The sequence below is a fragment of the Xyrauchen texanus genome, chromosome 2 (assembly GCF_025860055.1).
Source record: "Xyrauchen texanus isolate HMW12.3.18 chromosome 2, RBS_HiC_50CHRs, whole genome shotgun sequence".
NCBI classification, from domain to species: Eukaryota; Metazoa; Chordata; class Actinopteri; order Cypriniformes; family Catostomidae; genus Xyrauchen; species Xyrauchen texanus.
In genome coordinates, this window is record NC_068277.1 from 22,011,041 (window position 1) to 22,028,763 (window position 17,723).

The 17,723-nt window shown below is 38.8% G+C and overlaps 1 protein-coding gene across 5 annotated transcripts in view; it reads right to left on the bottom strand.

Annotated features, from left to right (window-relative positions):
- LOC127619065 (phosphatidylinositol-binding clathrin assembly protein-like) overlaps positions 1 to 17,723 on the bottom strand; it is a 79,176-nt gene that overhangs the window by 40,601 nt on the left and 20,852 nt on the right. For all 5 annotated transcript variants that reach the window (XM_052091833.1, XM_052091825.1, XM_052091815.1 and 2 more), the window contains 4 exons: positions 1,717 to 1,792; positions 1,520 to 1,622; positions 1,203 to 1,296; positions 964 to 1,075 (listed from right to left, as the gene is read on the bottom strand). In XM_052091833.1, coding sequence (XP_051947793.1) covers positions 964 to 1,075; positions 1,203 to 1,296; positions 1,520 to 1,622; positions 1,717 to 1,792 — 385 coding nt within the window. The remainder of the gene's footprint in view (positions 1 to 963; positions 1,076 to 1,202; positions 1,297 to 1,519; positions 1,623 to 1,716; positions 1,793 to 17,723) is intronic.

Sequence of the window (17,723 nt, forward strand, 5' to 3'; positions counted from 1 at the left end):
TAGTGTTTATACTTGCGTACTATTGTTTGTACAGATGAACCTTCTGGTGTTGGAAATTGCTCCCAAGGATGAACCAGACTTGTGGAGGTCCTCAATTTTTCTTTTTTGGCTGATTTCTTTTGATTTTCCCACTATGTCAAGCAAAGAGGCACTGAGTTTGAAGGTAGGCCTTAAAATACATCCACAAGTACACCTCCAATTCAGTACACCTCCTATCAGAAGCTAATCGGCTAATTGTCTAAAGGCTTGACATCATTTTCTGGACTTTTCCAAGCTGCTTAAAGGCACAGTTAACTTAGTTTATGTAAACTTCTGACCCACTGGAATTGTGATATAGTCAATTAAAAGTGAAACAATCTGTCTGTAAACAATTGTTGTGAAAATTACTTGTGTCGTGCACAAAGTAGGTATAGTGTGCTAATATCTGTGGAGTGGTTAAAAATGAGTTTTAATGACTTCAACCTAAGTGTATGTAAACTTCTGACTTCAACTGTTTATATATACACATGCTATTTAACCAGTGGACATGCTGTAATTAAATGTTTGGCAAAATCTTCTGCCATTTTCCATTATTAATAGAATCTAATGGTTCAATTCATATCAAGTTTTATTGGCAAGATAAACTTTTGAGTATACATTGCCATTTCCTTATTAGACACTATGCATACAGATACAAACCAAATTGAATCCTTAAGTTTAATTTGCAGTTTAAATCTGAAAACTATTATATTCTCTGTATGCCGTTCAGTCTATCAAGCACACGTTGGGTCTCTATCGTACGATTTTGACACTGGTTCAGATCACAGTGAGTGAGCATTTTCAGGTGATGCGAAGAGATTTGTGCCTACGAATTTTGCGCAGTACTGTGCATATACTGTATATACAGAACAGTCCAGTTGAAGTAAGATTTAACCAGCGTGAATAGGACACACTCCAAAGTGAGAGGGGGTAGATTATTCTTACCGAGCAGGTTGATAACGCCCTCATTATAGGCAGCAAACAGACGGATAGAGTCTTTGAAGAGCAGCATGAAGGCAGTGTTGATCACACCGTTAGTCAGCTCGTTTGGATTGGCCTACAGACACACACCCACACATCCACAAGAGAGAGTATACATCATACCGAAAGACTTTGACTGAATAAACATCAGAGTTGTTCTTTTAAAGGCTGCACAGGTTCTCCATTACAAACAAAATCAGTACCTGGAAGTCCAGCAGTGCATCCAGCTGGTTTTGAATGATAGGCAGCGTTTTGATTAGCTTCTCTGTGTTCATGGTGCGCATGACACCATCAATACTGCACAACAAACAGAAAAACAAACAATTAAGAGTCTCACTACTTACAATCTTAATTGGTGTTTAAAAAAAAAAAAAAAAATCAGCAACTTAAATCAGCTTTTAAAAACAACTTGATTATCGAAGTAATAAGCTAGCCTGATTAGATTGTGTCCTGCTGAGATGAACACTGAATCTTTACTCGAGGCAGAAGTTATTACAGAGGCAGAACTGAGGTTACCCACCCTCTCTTCATCTTGGTGAAGTCCACGGCCACTAATCTATAGGAAAGGGCTTTCTCATTCAGATATCTGCTGTACCGTCTGATGAATGTGGACATATCATAGCCTGAGGGAAACAGATGGTGGTGGGGAGGGGTCATCATGGTATTTAGTTGTATAATGCTTTAGAGACTCAATATGTGCTCACGTTTCCTACATACCTTGCAATGCACCTTTATCAAGGAAATTGTTTAAATTGAAGAGAGTGTTTCTTGAAGCCAGATACTGAATGAAACGCTGTGGGTACAAAGAAAAGTGTAATTAAAGACCAAGTAGTTTATACATACCTTTTTATGTATAAACTAGATTTTAACTTTTGTTTTTGTTTTTTGGAGGAAGAAAATGCGAGTGGCACTTGCTTGTACAAAACTTGCCAACACAATGCTAGGATGTTGTGGGCGATTGTAAAGGAATTGCTCTGGGTTTTCTTGGTGCTAGCCAAGCCATTGCTAGGTGGTTTATAGGGTGTTCTGGGTGGCTGCTTACTGGTCCAAGTCAAAAGAGTCCCCAAGTCTTTATGATATACAGGTCCCTAGATGTGGGTTGGGTTCCACTTCAATGTAAGCAAATGGGATTTTTTTTTTTGCCTATTTCAGAAGTCCAGTTTCTAAGATAAAATTTAAAGCACACCTCTCCTCAACAAGCTGCACAATTTGAGGTATCATTCATGGCTGTAGCACTAATGCCGATTAGCGAATTACATGAAGAAGTTTAAGGGTGACTACACACTAGGGAATGCTCAGACGGAGCACTCAACAGATATGAATTTGTAAGCTCTGTTTTGAGGGTGTGGAAAGAGCTATGTCAGTTGAAAATCAAGCAGACAAAATTTCACAATTTTGGATTTCACAAAAGCACAACAGTGTGAGAGTGCACTACGCTAAAAGTTGAAACGTTCTCATTTGTATTAAAAAAATCCTTTAGTTTTCCCTATCCATCTTTCAGAGACACCAACCCTAGTGTAAATTAACTAATACTTAGCCTTATGGTAAAGCCTTACCAAACCACTAACAACTATCTTGCAGATCTGTTAGTATACAGCAGTGGTCTTCAATTAGCGGACAGCATACCAGGTCCGGACCCCAGTTTGGTTCCATCCGGACCGCAAGACATCATGACATTGGTTGCCACATCTCACAGTTTCTAAACTTCAAGTGATCAGTGCGACAAAACAACAGAGCTGTGTACATTGCAAGTGATCGGGCGTAGATAGAACTGAACTTTCAGTGCTGTATCTGTGAATATTTTTCTCCATTACAAAACACGCTTCGTTTACACCCTTTCACGCTCAGTGCAAGTTGCTAGACGTGATATCAACAATTGATTTTGAATGGAAGCCTATGGTGACATTTCACTAGTGAAAATACAATTGCAGATATCAAGAATTATAGTATTTCTAGTTGAAATACAATTCTTGATATCTAGAATGAGCATTTTAACTAGTGAAAATTGAATTGTTGATATCAAGAATTCATATCCTGGAAATGAATAAAAGTTAAAACGGCTTGCCATACTCAGCCGGGATTCGCGCAACTCATAGAAGAGGCACCGATCACACAGAGAAATGCCAGTTTCTGAGTTTATAGTTATTAACATGAGCTGCTGCTGTATTATTTGAACTTTAATAAAGACATTTTACTGCATTTAAGGTGTTACGCCGGGATGTTTCCTTTAAAGAGCTCCGCCTCCGCTTATTCCACAACGGTACATGCTTCGGAATTTATTTATTTTTAATCATTCCCTAATACTTTGGGATCTACATAAAATAAACTGAAAGTTTAGAGTGCATCTGGAAACAATCAGGTTTTTGCTGATCTATGATGTTTCCCTTTTCATCAGCCTCAAATGCAAATAATTTCCAAACCTGGCTTTTTCCACTTTTCATTTCGACATGATTCAGTTGAGACTCCGCAGTAGCAGCAGCAGCTAATTTGCTTGCCGCAATCTTTTGCTTGTTGTGAGCGTTCGAAAGTTCCCGCCTCTGCGTACCCCGATACCTTCAGAAATTCTGGTATCGTAAATAATTTTTTTGTTTGAGTACCGGGGTACCGGTATTTTTTGACAACACTAAAACACACTAGAGAAAACAAGAATAATCCAAAGTGATTTCAACTTCATGTCTGAAATGAATCCAACCATTCAGCTAAACCGGGTTTGTGAGAGGACAACGTGCTTTCAGAGCGCCTTTAAAGCAAGTTTCCCCCGTGTAAAATTAGCTTTATAAATCAGCATGTTTCAAGCTTTTCACAATTTATTTTTATGAAAATTAATCAAATGTGTCATTATCTACATGGCAATGAAAACAACCAAAAATGTGATATTACTAGTAGCATAGTGGAGTTCTCCTGGTAGATTTCCTTAGTCACAAGGCCTCGATATCATTCAGCTTCAAAACAAATTTAGATTTTCAAAAAATGATTTTATCTTTTAATTTGCATATCAAAGTGCACACGATTGATGAACTCATTGAAATATTTCCATCTTTTGGTAAAAGATCCCCTCAAACCCCAATACTTTGGCTTTGTCCTCATCCCTGCCCAGTTTTGAAGTTTTTTTTTCTTTCTTCTTTTCCAAAGTACTACTGCTGCCAATTTGGAAATTTATAATAGCTATTTTTTTTAAAAATGGATTCCTTATGTGATTATATAGCTATACTGTCTACTGACACCATATAAGTAACAAACCTGGTATACAGGAGAGTTCATCCCTGACATCCAGAAAGTCCCAACTGCTGAATCTTTGGTACACTCTGTGAAATCTAGAAAAGTATTTGCAAGACCAGACTGCTCTGAGTGCTCTTTGAACAGCAAAGCATGTCTATTGCTGCTCCCCTCCTCTGCCCAGCCCCATTCCACCAGCTCTTGCAGCTATGGGCTGGGGAAAAAGCCGATAGGATCACACAGCATTCTAAATCCTGTTCTGAATGGACATGATGGGGACGCACATTTTCCCATAATGTGTCCCGAGTTTGGGAATGCAGGAGATTCACGTCAAGATCTGACTCATTAGAACCACTTTCATGCATGTTGCGGTCATGCCGGTGCAAAAAGACAGTGAAAGAGGGTTTTATCGAATGCTTATCGTACCATTAAATGGACCTCAAACCTCTAAACTGCTCGACTCCACTATCATAGGACAGCCAACACAAACACTCCTCTGACATTGTGTCATATAGTAATTTTTTTTTTTTGACATATCAGGTCTTGTTCTACAATGTGTTTCCCAAAAATTGTACTTGTCAATGCCATTTAGATGACTCTACAAAATGATCAGTCAAATTATTGAGTCTAAACTCGAAGGTAGTTGGAGCTGTGTAACCTTGATCTTATTTTGTACATTGGTGCACAAGAGGAAACAGTCAGCAGGAAAAAGTTTTAGGTAATTGATGCAGCCTTAGGCTTTTTTCCCTCTCTTTTCTTTTTTACCCCAGGGAGGACCAGCATGAAGAATTGGCGACAGGTCCTGCATTCAGGTAAAATGTGCTTGGCAAATTAAATAGTCCTAGCATGGGCTTTTTTTTTTTGGGTTTTCTGCCTGTGGCAAAAGTGTTCAAAAGGTCATGGGTCACTGAATCACAGACTGTTACTAAAAATGCATCTAAAGGAACAGGAGGCAAAAAATGCTGCGATCCTAGAGCTCTACAACAGATAGGCATAACAAGTGTGGTGGTTCACCCAAACACCAGGCTGACATTAGTTACATAAAAGAAGGAAAAGATGCCAATTACACCTTAGAGCCAAGTGGTTCCCAAACTGGGTGCCGAATCTCTGCTTAGTTCAATATTTTAATAGCCACGATATTACAAATACCAGCAATACCTGCGCACCTTTCAAATGCTCACATGTGTATTGTATTTCGGCATGAGCTACACAGAGCGCTCCTGTCTCTCTGTGAATGCAGCTGTGCATGTGAACGGTCAAATGCCTCTTTGTAAAATTGCCCCCATTGACGTGATATTAATGTTATTTGCTGCCATTATTGAAAAACCTAAAGCACTGTTGACTCTGTTCTCTATGTCATTTCTGGCATAGTCTACTTTGTTTTAATATGAATAATAAATGTAACTATTTTTAAAAAGTATAAATATTTATTTATTTTTCTGTGTTTGGGGTGCCGTGGAAAAAAAAAACAAACAAAAAAAAACACACACACTATAAAGTGTTGTAGTTTTAAAATGTTTGGGAACCACTGGCCTAAACTATGAATTCTGATCTCAAAGGAGCTTATGGTACATGTGGTGGTGGCCTTGGGGCATGTGATTAAGGCTTTGACTAATGTTCCTCTTTACTCTTTCAAAATGTGTCTAGCCAGAACATTCCATTGATGCAGAAACTTTCAAAAAATAATGCTTTATTTTTACAATGTGAGAAATGGTGATCTAGCATGCAGTCAATCTTTATCACTTGATCAGCAAGTGCTTCCAACTCTTCAAGCTACTGACATACCACTGCATTGCACTCCTGCCTGTACAACTGGTCTAAAGCCTCTGGGGATCAGACAAGAGGCAGAGTGTAGCGTAGTGCAGTCACACCTTGACGAGAATCCCCAGGACAGCAGCCGTACAGAGAATGAACTGGCTCTCTCTGGCACTGGGGCTTAACCTTGGACAGAAACCTTGTGGAAGACCATAGCCGAGCCAGTGAGCACCAAATTGTAGAAAATATCACTCCATTCTAGGGTGTAGATCAATATGAATTACTAAATTAGAGGAGTCTGCAAATCCATACTTGCACGCTTGCTTGTTTGCCAACTCTTCTGCATGAAAGTCTCAATCTCTCTGCTTTCTTGCTTTTGAACATTGCTGAGGTTAGGCAGTGTTTATTCAAAATGGATGTCAGAATGACAACAAATATAGGCACAAGAACAGTTTTTACCCTCAGGCCATTTATCACATGAACAATTAAACTGCCTTCAGGACTCCCATAGTGCAATAATGTATAAAAATGTCAAGTACATATGTAAATTCACTCACATTTAATTCAATAACTGTACATACCCCTACCTTGCACATATACATATGCTATTCTATGTTATATGTCCTATTTCTTATTGTATGTCTATTTATACTCTTACCTTGTTTTATATTCTGTGTCTCACTGTAATGTTCCGTGCGCTCTTTCTTTTTTTTTTTCCTCATATCACCAAAAAAATAGTCCTTGTGTATGTGAATACACTTGGCAATAAAGCTCATTCTGATTCAGAAGTAGGGCTGAAACGATTAGTCGACTTTATCAACAACGTCGCCAATAAAAAAAATTGTCTACAAAAATATTCATTGTTGACTAGTCATTTGATCTCTTTTAACATAACATGATCACATTAAACTAATGATGATGCTTGATAACATCACTGCAGTTCACGTCTGACTGAGGAAGAGCAAGAATTACACAGCTCACAGTCCATATGCACTCTAAACTTTCCAAATACCTTCAGGTGATGTAGATTACAATAAGCAGAGCTTGAGCTCTTTAAAGGAAACCCCCGCATTACATCTTAAATGCAGTTATTTTAATGTGTTATAGCTTTATTAAAAGTTCAAATAATATGGAAGCAGATAGCGCAAATAACTACAAACTCTGAAACTGGGATTTCTAAGTGAAGTCAGCGCCTCATCTACGAATTGTGTGAAGTGTCCCGATCTAAGGGGGAGAGATTAAAACTGCACCCGGCTGATGCACACTGTCGGAGGGCGCTAATCCTTCGAGCGCACATGCTTAATGTAGCTAGATTATAATGTGATGGCTCGTGACTTATTGAATCATAATATATGCATCACTGTGTGTTTATTGTGAAGAATACACAGCTTTATTTAGAAGAGAGAGTTTGCTTTTTGAGAGTTAAAGATGGATTGAAGTGAACAAAAAAGTTGGAGAGGGTAGTCTTCGCCCCACTATATACTGCAACAAAATACGTTCTTGATTTGTTTTGGCGTGTTTTCCAATATAAATATCTAAAACTCCCTTGAAACAATGTATATTACATAACAGTACATTATACATTATAGCAGCTATACTGCAGAAGAAAAAATTATTATCTGAGATTGTTGAATATAATATTAAAAATATAAATAATTTAAAATATCTAAAAATACTTTAAATAAAAAAAGATGCATTCACCTGAGAAGCAGCATATAAGATATTTAGACTTGCTTTTGAAGAATAGATCTGCTGCCTTTTCTATGCTGCTTCACAGAAACCTGACTGAGTGAACCCATTCCAGACTGCGCATTACATCTGCCAGGCTTTCAGCTGTTCAGAGCAGATCACACTGCGGAGTTAACGTAGGAAACTAGAGGTGGTGGAACATACTTTACATCAATGAAAGTTGGTGTACAGATGTAAAAACTTTAAAGATGTGCTGTCCTAATTTGGAAGTCCTTATGTCAACTGTAGTCCTTTCTCCTCACCACTGAAGATTTCCTCATTTATTTTGGTGAGTGCTTATATTCCTCCACAAGCGTGCATGAGCGCAGTGCTGAATCAGCTGGCTAATCAGATCACAAACACGGAACAATACCCAGACTCACTTAGTATTCTCAGCGATTTTAACAAAGCCAAACTCACACGTGAACAGCCAAAATACAGACAGCATACTACATGCCCCACCAGAGACAGAAATACACTGGATCATTGCTACACAACAATAAAGGTGCTCTAGGGACCAATAAAGGTCCCTAGAGCAGCTTTGTGACTCTTTGATCACCGTCTAGTTCATCTTGCAAACCTGCTTTGACTACAATGAATGGAGAGTATCTGTAAGTTCGTCCAGATTGGTGTCTGCAGCCTCAAATACAGTGACATCATATATCAGTTTCTATGAAGATATGAGCATTCCTACTAGGACTTACTTAACATACAACATTGACAAAGCATGGTTTACTGCAAAAATCCAGCAGCTTCATCAGGCCAAAGAGGATGCTTACAGAAATGGAGATAAAATCTTGTACAATCAGGCCAAGAACACGCTGAATAAGGAAATCAGTGTGGCTAAAAGAAACCATTCTGATAAGCTGAAAAACAAGTTTTCAGCAAATTACCCTGCATCAGTGTGGCGAGGCCTGCAAGAATTTACTAACTTCAAGACAGCATCCCCCAACACTGTAAGGAACCAACAACTGGCTGATGACTTTAATGTGTTTTACTGTAAATTTTAAAGGCCCTGTCTCACACCCCACACACACTGTGGCCTTCACTGCACACAAACATCAACACCTGAAACCCCCCTCCTTCCCCTTCCTACTACTCAATCTGCACTTAAGATCTGTGAAGGAGGTTTGCCGTGTCTTCCGGAAACAAAAGACAAGGAAAGCACAAGGTCCCTATTGTGTTTCACCCACTTGTCTAAAATACTGTGCTGACCAGCTTGCCCCCATCTTCACAAAGATCTTCAACAGATTACTGGAGCAGTGTGAACCCAAAACCACAGGACTTAATGACTATAGACCTGTCGCTCTGAAGTCTGTGGTCATGAAGTAATTTGAGAGACTGGTGTTGGCCCACCTTAAGGACATCAGTGGACCCTTTCTGAATCCCCTTCAATTTGCTTATAGAGCAAACTGGTCTGTGGATGATGCAGTCAGCATGGGATCATATCCTGCAACATCTGGACAGACCAGGTACATATACAAGGATCCTTTTTGTAGATTTAATTTTGGCTTTCAACACCATCATCCCAGCTATTCTCTGGACTAAATTACACAAACTCTGCTACCACGTCTATCTGTCAGTGGATCATCAACTTTCTGACGGACAGACAGCAGTTAGTGAGACAGGGGAAATTCACTTCCAGCACATGTACAATCAGCACTGGTGCCCCCCAGGGATGTGTACTCTCCCCACTACTCATCTCCCTGTATACCAATGACAGTACCTCCAAGGACCCCTCTATCAAGCTCCTGAAGTTTGCAGATGACACTACTGCCTTCTGCCTCATCCAAGATGATGTTGAGTCTGTATATAGAAGGGAGGTTGAATGACTGGTTCACTGATGCAGTCAAAACAACCTGGAGGTGAACACGCTCAAAACAGTGGTGATGACAGTGGACTTTAGGAGGAACACTCCAACATTGACCCCGCTCACCATTCTAAACAGCACTTTGGCAGCAGTGGAGTCATTCAGGTTCCTGGGCACTACCATCTTACAGGACCTGAAGTGGGAGACCCACATTGACTCCACTGTGAAAGGCCCAGCAGAGGTTGTACTTCCTTCACCAGTTGAGGAAGTTCAACCTGCCACAGGCGCTGCTGATACAGTTCTACTCGGCAGTCATTAAGTCTGTCCTCTGCAATTCAGTAACTGTCTTGTTTGGTTCAGCTATGAAATAAGACATCAGAAGACTATAAAAGGACAGTTCAGACTGCTGTGTGGATTATTGGTTGACCCCTGCCCTCCCTTCAAGAACTGTACACTTCCAGAGTGAGGAAAATGGCTGAAAGAAAATCACTCCGGTCCCCACTCACCCAGCCCACTACCTTTTTGAACTATTGTCTTCTAGCAGCCGCTACAAGCGCGGAGCAGTTATTTTGTATTTCTACATTTACTTATATTTTCTATTCACTTTTTATTTGTATTTAATTTGTTTTTATTATTTTATTATTTTTTATTACTCGTTTTATTGTTTGTGCACTGGAAGCTTCTGTCACCAAGATAAATTCCTTGCACATGTAAGCATACTTGGAAATAGAGCTCATTCTGTTTACTATCTTGAATATAAGTATATTTTGGCTTTACTGCACTCACAGAAGTATAACAAAGTGAAAAAATACAGTTATATACAAAATACATGTATATTTAAGATACATTCTCATAAAGCAAATCTAAATGTCTAATATGTTGCTTCTCAAGTAAATGTATCTTTTTTAAAAGGATTTTTAGACAATTTAAAAATGGAAAACAAGACAAAAACACTTGATAACAAAAGTATTTGTTGCAGTGAATTTCTTTACTGAATTAAACATAATAAAGTATTTTCCTTTTAATTCAGTGAAAAGATGAGTTTGTCCTCTTTATTGTTAGTAAGCACGTTTAATACAACCTTTTAAGTTGGGCACAAGCTGAATAATTGGTTAAGAGCTAATGATTAATCATTGCAATAATTGCTGAATAGTCTAATAATCATTCGAATAATTGTTAGATTAATCGATTATCGAAATAATCGTTAGTTGCAGCCCTTTTCAGAAGGATAACAAATATAGACTGACAGGCCAGGAAGGGTCTAGCATTCTCTGCTTCGCAAATAATTAATGTGAGATCAAACCTCAAGTAGTGTCAGAGTGAAGCATAATTTATTATTAAGACAGGAGGCTCTACGGCCGAGGGATTTTCTCCCAAACATAGCAGCTGCTATAGACAGCCAGCTAAGGCAGAGGGAAAATGTCATTAATCTGGGATGAGGGTTTGTCCGTGTTTTAGTAGCCACTAGGAACTGTGTGTGCAGTCAGTAACTGACCCAGAGGCAGCACTGGAACTGCTTTGTGAAATATGCACGTGTATGTATGACTGAGCGTGCTAACCCTGCAGGGAGCATGTGTAAATAGGCTGCATGATGATGCCCTGATAATGTTCAGGCTGCTGGTCTTCGCTCTACCAATCCATACATGTTCTGAGGTTTCTATGGATACAGTCTGAGCAATTATTGCGGTAAAACAAATAAAGGCTTAAAAGAGAAACGGTGAGCACAAAAAGATGACAGGATGTGAAAAGGGGCAGGTTGTTCAATGGTGATTGAACACAGAAAGTTAGAGAAATACAACTCCACATAAAAACAAAAACATAAAATTCATGCAGCATAAAAAAAGCTTGTAGCACTGCTTTACAACCTACAACTACAACCTACATTTACGTTTATGTAATAACGTATTTTGTTTTATGAAAAAATAAGTACTAGCTTATTTTTAACTAACATTTTGAAACTGACTACAACTGCTACTGTTTTTATAAAATGAGGTCTAATAGATTCTACATTATTTCATATGAAACTATAACATTTTGTCAAAATATAAGTTACCTTTACTCATGTAAAATCGTGAAACAATTTAGTAAACGTGATTATGTATAATGGAGGAAAAAAAATGTTGCGCATTGCAGTGTTGCTCTTTTCCTCAGTGCTGTTTGGCAGGTTTGACTGGACTTCCTCAATGCATTAAACTAGAAAAGTCTCACTAGAATTGAGATTGGTCACATCAGTTTTGAGGTCTGCAGGTCGAAACTGCAGATGAGAAGCCTTTATATGACTGAGATTATCATTAAATCTGCCTCGGGATTCCTAAATGGGCTATCACTTGGGCGGCTGCCAAAAATCTTCAATGGGAGAACCATGGCATTGTTCTTTCCCTACTGTCCACGACCCAGTCCGAATACACCTGCAACCCACCTTTTTTTCCACTAAGGAGACCATTTAAAAATTTTTGGTTGATGCATTTTTTCACAAACGAATAATTTACCATTTTAAGTTTTTCAATAAAATACAACGTTTATATTGCCCATAGACTACTCAAAAACAAAAATATATGCAAATATTAATAGGTAACACGTTGAATTATGGAATTGAGTACACGTGTTTGTGTGTGTCTCCATAAAATTATTCAAATTGCACTTTAAACGAAATGAAAAAAGCTATTAAAATAAAGAAGTGATAAAATTATTTTTATATATAACCACCTCCCCAAATCCAAACATTTACCGTCTCCGGCTCCATTTGCCATCACACAAGTATCAGTATGTGGCAACAGGTGCAAATTACTAGCATACAACTTAAGAACTAAAAGACAATTGCAAATGTAAAGATAATTATTAAAATCATCATAACGTATCTTTCATTGCACTCAGAGCACACTGCACGCACACATCAAATCAGACGCGCATCGGCGGCTTTTCTTTCATCTGTTCTTCAAAAAATAATCATGTTTCGTCAAACGTGTGTCTTTGTGTCTAATTTCTTGTTATATAGCTCTCCGACAAGTCTTTCAGGTCACCTTCCACAGTGGCTGGTACATCAGCAAAATACTCAGCATGAAAAATCAGCATTTGGCAGGTGTTCATTTCAAACCTTGTTCACCAGAAGTAGGCTGTAAAATCTGTGAGAAAGGAAACCAAAACAGTATCATTGACTACAAGGCTTTGCAACTGCACCCACACTTTGTTGAAAAAGTATCTCTAGAAAGTTTTAAACGATCATGTGTTGGTGAATGGTGACACAAGGCAAGCCATAGGTTCCCGATCCCTGCACTAGAACAACGATTGCACGTTCAGTGCCATGGCCACTGACGTTAGCATCACTAATTTGCTGTCATCTGTGCTCTCTGAGACATGTCTCATCATAGATTTTAGATATACAAAGCGAACAAACTCAAACCACAATATCTAAAAAAATCACGCCGATGCCAATAATGCACTTCAGTTTACATCATCTGTCAAACACCGATATGGCGGAATAAGTCCCATCTCCTAAATAAAAGTGCCAATCGTCAATTGGTAAAGTCATCGCATCACTGCAGATGTTAAAACAGACCCGGTACCCGAAGTACAAGAATGGGACCAAACCTGGACCCGGCTGACCGTTTCAAATATGGACCCGAACGTGTCCCAGGTCAGGTCCAGGGTCCTCTGGTTCGGGTGGACAATGAAGACCTCCATGTCAGTCCCCCTCAGCTCGCTTCTCTCTGACAATTTCTCCGTATCATGTGTGGCGCAAGTTGACGAGTCTGACGAGGAGGAAATCAGATGCGCAGGTGAGATTCTCCGTATGGTTGCATTTTTGTTCTCAATACCGTAGATAAGCAAATGTACATGGTATGAAAGCCGTACATTTTCACACCATGGTATACCGCTGCAATCCTACTTTAGACATGTGTAGAATATCCGCATTTATATATAAGTGTCAGTTGGGTGCTTTAGGTGCAAAACTTTAATGTGGTAAGATCAGGATGTGCTGTAAGACCACTGAATGAAACACTGATGAAAATAAACACCCTTGTTATTATAACTTAAAAAAAAATAACCTGCAATATGCACTTTCATATGGCTTTATCGAATGTGTTCATGTGTGTATTCTACGACGGCGGTGTATTACCATTATGTATAGCGACGTCATTACGTGATAAATTGAACTGGTGAATTTTTTTTTTTTTTTTTACCAGTTCACTGAAACAAAACATCCCAAAAAAAAAAACTGTTCCCATCACTAGTATCTACAGCGCCACGCAGTGGTGCAGAACGATAACTTGATTACTTGTACACATCCCCAATTTACACCTTGTCTTCTGTCTTTTAGAAAACATTAAAAACATTAAATGGATAATTAAAATGCTTTCCATCACTTTGACAGTCAAGGTTTTTCCTTCACTAAAAATGTTTTGGCAGTCGCCAAAGCAAAATTTTTATTCAAAGCAAATGTAATGATATTAATCTTGCGTTCGATGCTTTGTAAGTGCTAAATATGTTTCTTATTCGGAAATGCACAAGTGAAGCCTGGTTTCACGTGATTACATAGAGATTAGAAAAAAGGAGAGCGACATGGTCAGAATCCATCCCTGACCACCTCAGAATGTAATTTCAGTTATCCAATCATGATCACAATGAGTGTTGATTGCATTTACAACTGGTATTTAATGTGGTCAAGTGCTTTCCAAAAGCGATCTAATCACCAAAAACGCATCCAGTCAAGGTGTAAATGGGGCATGTCTACAACAGAAACAATGTCACTGGCTCAATCCAACATGCCAATTCCCAAATGTGACTTATCCCTACAGCCTATTTATGAATTACTGATTACCGAGCACCAGCTGTTTGTTTTCAGCCAGGATTTACAGTTCCTGCCAGCAGGGTAGAGAGGAAAAGAGACGACAGGGAGTGAGAATTTTTTATAAAAAAGGTAATAATTACCCTAGATAGCACACATCACTCACAAAAACATCCATTATGCAAACAGATCCCACACAGGAGAGACTTGAACATGGACAGAATGTTAAACAGCCCCACTTTTTATTTCCTGTTTAACACCCATTTCCACTGTCAGAAAAGCCTTAAAAGTCAACCTGAAACAGCATTCACAACCAATTTTACTTCTGTAATGTGGCGTATTTCCATGTTAAACAACATATTTAACAAGAAAAAAAAGTAAGCCAGGATTTGATTTTATCAAATCAGAATTAGATCAATGTAGATGTTCCACACCATAATGGAGCCAAATTGAATGCATGTTTGCAGTAGACTGTGGAAGACTTCTCCCCTCTTGAAACATCACTGGCATCTACTTTTGACAGAGATGTGAAAGCTAAAAGTCAAGTTCACCCTCGAGAGCATCCTGACGTATCCAAATATTTATCGGCATAAAATGACTGCATTTAAAGGAATAGTTCACCCAAAAATCTAATTATTTACTCACCCTAATGCCTTCATGAATGTGTGTGACTTTCTTCAGCAATATACAAATGAAGATATTTATAAGAATACCTCAGCTCTTTTGGTCCATACAATGCAAGTTAATGGGTGCAAACATTGTTAAGTCAGCATAAAAGTAATCCGTATGACTCCAGTGGTTATGTCGATGTCTTCAGAACCGATATGATAGGTATGGATGAGAAACGGATAAATGTTTAAAATACATTTTTATTATTAATTGTGTGTGGATCGCGGGGAATGGCATGAGCCTCCACATGCGGAGTTCTTCACGGTGTCATGCACAACGACCCACGTGATAAGATGTGCGGATTGACTTGTCATCCGCACCCCGGACTGAGGTGAGTAACCGCGCAACCAGGAGGACCTACTAAGTAGTGGGAATTGGGCAATCCAAATTGGTGAGAAATTTATTTTCCATTTTTACATTCTTCTTCTTGTGTTTTTGGTTATTCACATTCTATATGCTTATGCACCCTACTAGGCAGGAGAAGAATTTTTAGCAAAAGCCGACTTAAATATTAATCTGTTTCTCACCCAAAACTGTCATACAACTTCTGAAGGTAAGGATTTAATCACATTTCTTAACCACATAAACTGCATCTCTTTGTGTGCTTTTTGGACAAAATTTTAAGATATTTTTATAAAAATCTTAATTTGTGTTCTGCAGAAGAAAGTCACATCTGGGATGGCCGCGAGTGTGAGTAAATAATGAAAAAAAAAATTTCATTTCATTTTTGGGTGAATTATCCCTTTACTATTAGCAAGATTTTAGAAAGATTTTTACAAATGTAGACTGACTATTATTAACCAATAGATCACGTGGCTTATGTGACGTCAATAAAAATGAAAAGTTGTTTTTACCATTTTGATGAAAGCCTTTGAAAAAGATGGAATAACATTCATGAATGAATTGTGTACAACAAGACTAGTGTGTCATGACTAGTGTCGTGTTTTAAGTAAAAGGGGTCAAAATTAATTACATGTTGAATAAAGACACTGCATTGGTATGATAAATGATACACATGCCAATGTAATAGCGAATAGCTCAACCAATCAAATGCTACCTGATGGTTTTTGCTCAAGCAAAACTATTCAGTATCACTGACTAATTCAGCAAAACACATCTCTGGAGTTTATAGCCATTCAATAATCTGCCTGTGTTCCTTTATTTCTGAACCCAAGCGAGTGTTTTTGAGTGCATTGGCTACTCAAACTCAAATCTAGTATTGACAACGAGGTTAATGATGAAAACAAAGAGACATAGCTTAGCCAACATTTCTCAATAGACCTGAGGAAGGTCTCATTAAGTGTATCAACAGGAGGTTATTTATCTTTACTTGAGAAAACTTTATCTGAGCCTCCAGCATTACCCAGTCCCCATTGGACATCCCTCACACACATACACACCCTCCCTCTATCTTGAATCAGACTACTTGCCCACTCAATCTTCCCTTGGTAACTGCAGGAACCGTTCTAGACTGACAGCACGGGCAGTAGATGGACAACCCCGTACAAGGTTAAGCAATTTGTCCACAGTGTTACCATACATGAACAAGCTGATTAAAATTCAATCACCTTCCTTTGACTATCCCTTAAACTTTCCTTCTCAGACCCTTGATTACAGACCCAAGTTTTGCCAAGCCTCATGTCATCCCACTACTTGCCTTGTTCTAACCCATTCTCCCTCCTTCTCATTGCTCCTCTAGACAACATACAATCCACGTGACGTCAGTACATAAAATAAAAAGTTGTGAAGTAAATAAAATTCTGTATTTGGTATTTGGGCCATCTGTGAGTGACATCGCCCTTTTTGTCTCCTATTCACACAAACGCATGCATGTGAACATGCCCTTATCAACAAAACCTTATCTGTGGCCCTTCCCATGCCCCTTCACAGGTCTACTGCTGACAAGAACAATGTCCACTGTTCTTCATTAGACAACGATAACGAAACGTGTGTTTTTAGAAGCCGTAACGGGGAGCAAGATTAAGACAAGGCCCAACCTGGACCAGATGTTAAGCACTGATAACAATACCACCCTTGACTGATTAGTGAACTGTCATGCCACAGAACAGTGTGTGCTGAAGGACAGTCCTGCATCTCTGCACTGTTGATCTCAGGACAAATAGTGAAGGGCTTTGGTTTTATAGCCCAAGTGAATGAACAAGGACACATGTGAGTCTTTGGCAATACCTTTCTTTTTGTGTGTGTTTCCAGAAGAGCTTATACATTAATACATTAAGAGGGCTGTGTGCACATGTATAGGCCTGTCACGATAATTATGTTATCAACTTATCATACAATATATGACCTCGATCATATTTGCAGACCTCAATATTGCCTACTGTGTTTACATGCATGTTCGTTTACATAAGAATGAATGTCACCAACATTTTAGCCAGTCGCACTGCTTCTGTCCTCTCATCTACTCTCTATGTCAGATGCGGGGCTCAGGCAGGCAGCCACACACACACACACACACACACACACACACACACACACACATTACTCGAGGCTAATAGGTATTTCCAGACGACTGCAAAATTCCAGCCAGAAAGTTTGGAATAATAAGTCCAAATGGACTTGGTTTCAAAGCCGCATTCCACAGCTCCAGTGTGGGAACATTTTGACTTTAAGCCTAATGAGAGCCCATTAACGTGAACAAGCTAGTATGTTGACTTTGTTTAAAAACAGTGGAAGCGAAAAGTGCCAATTAGGGTTGCAGCTGTATACCGGTTTCACGGTATACCACGGTTTGAAAATCGA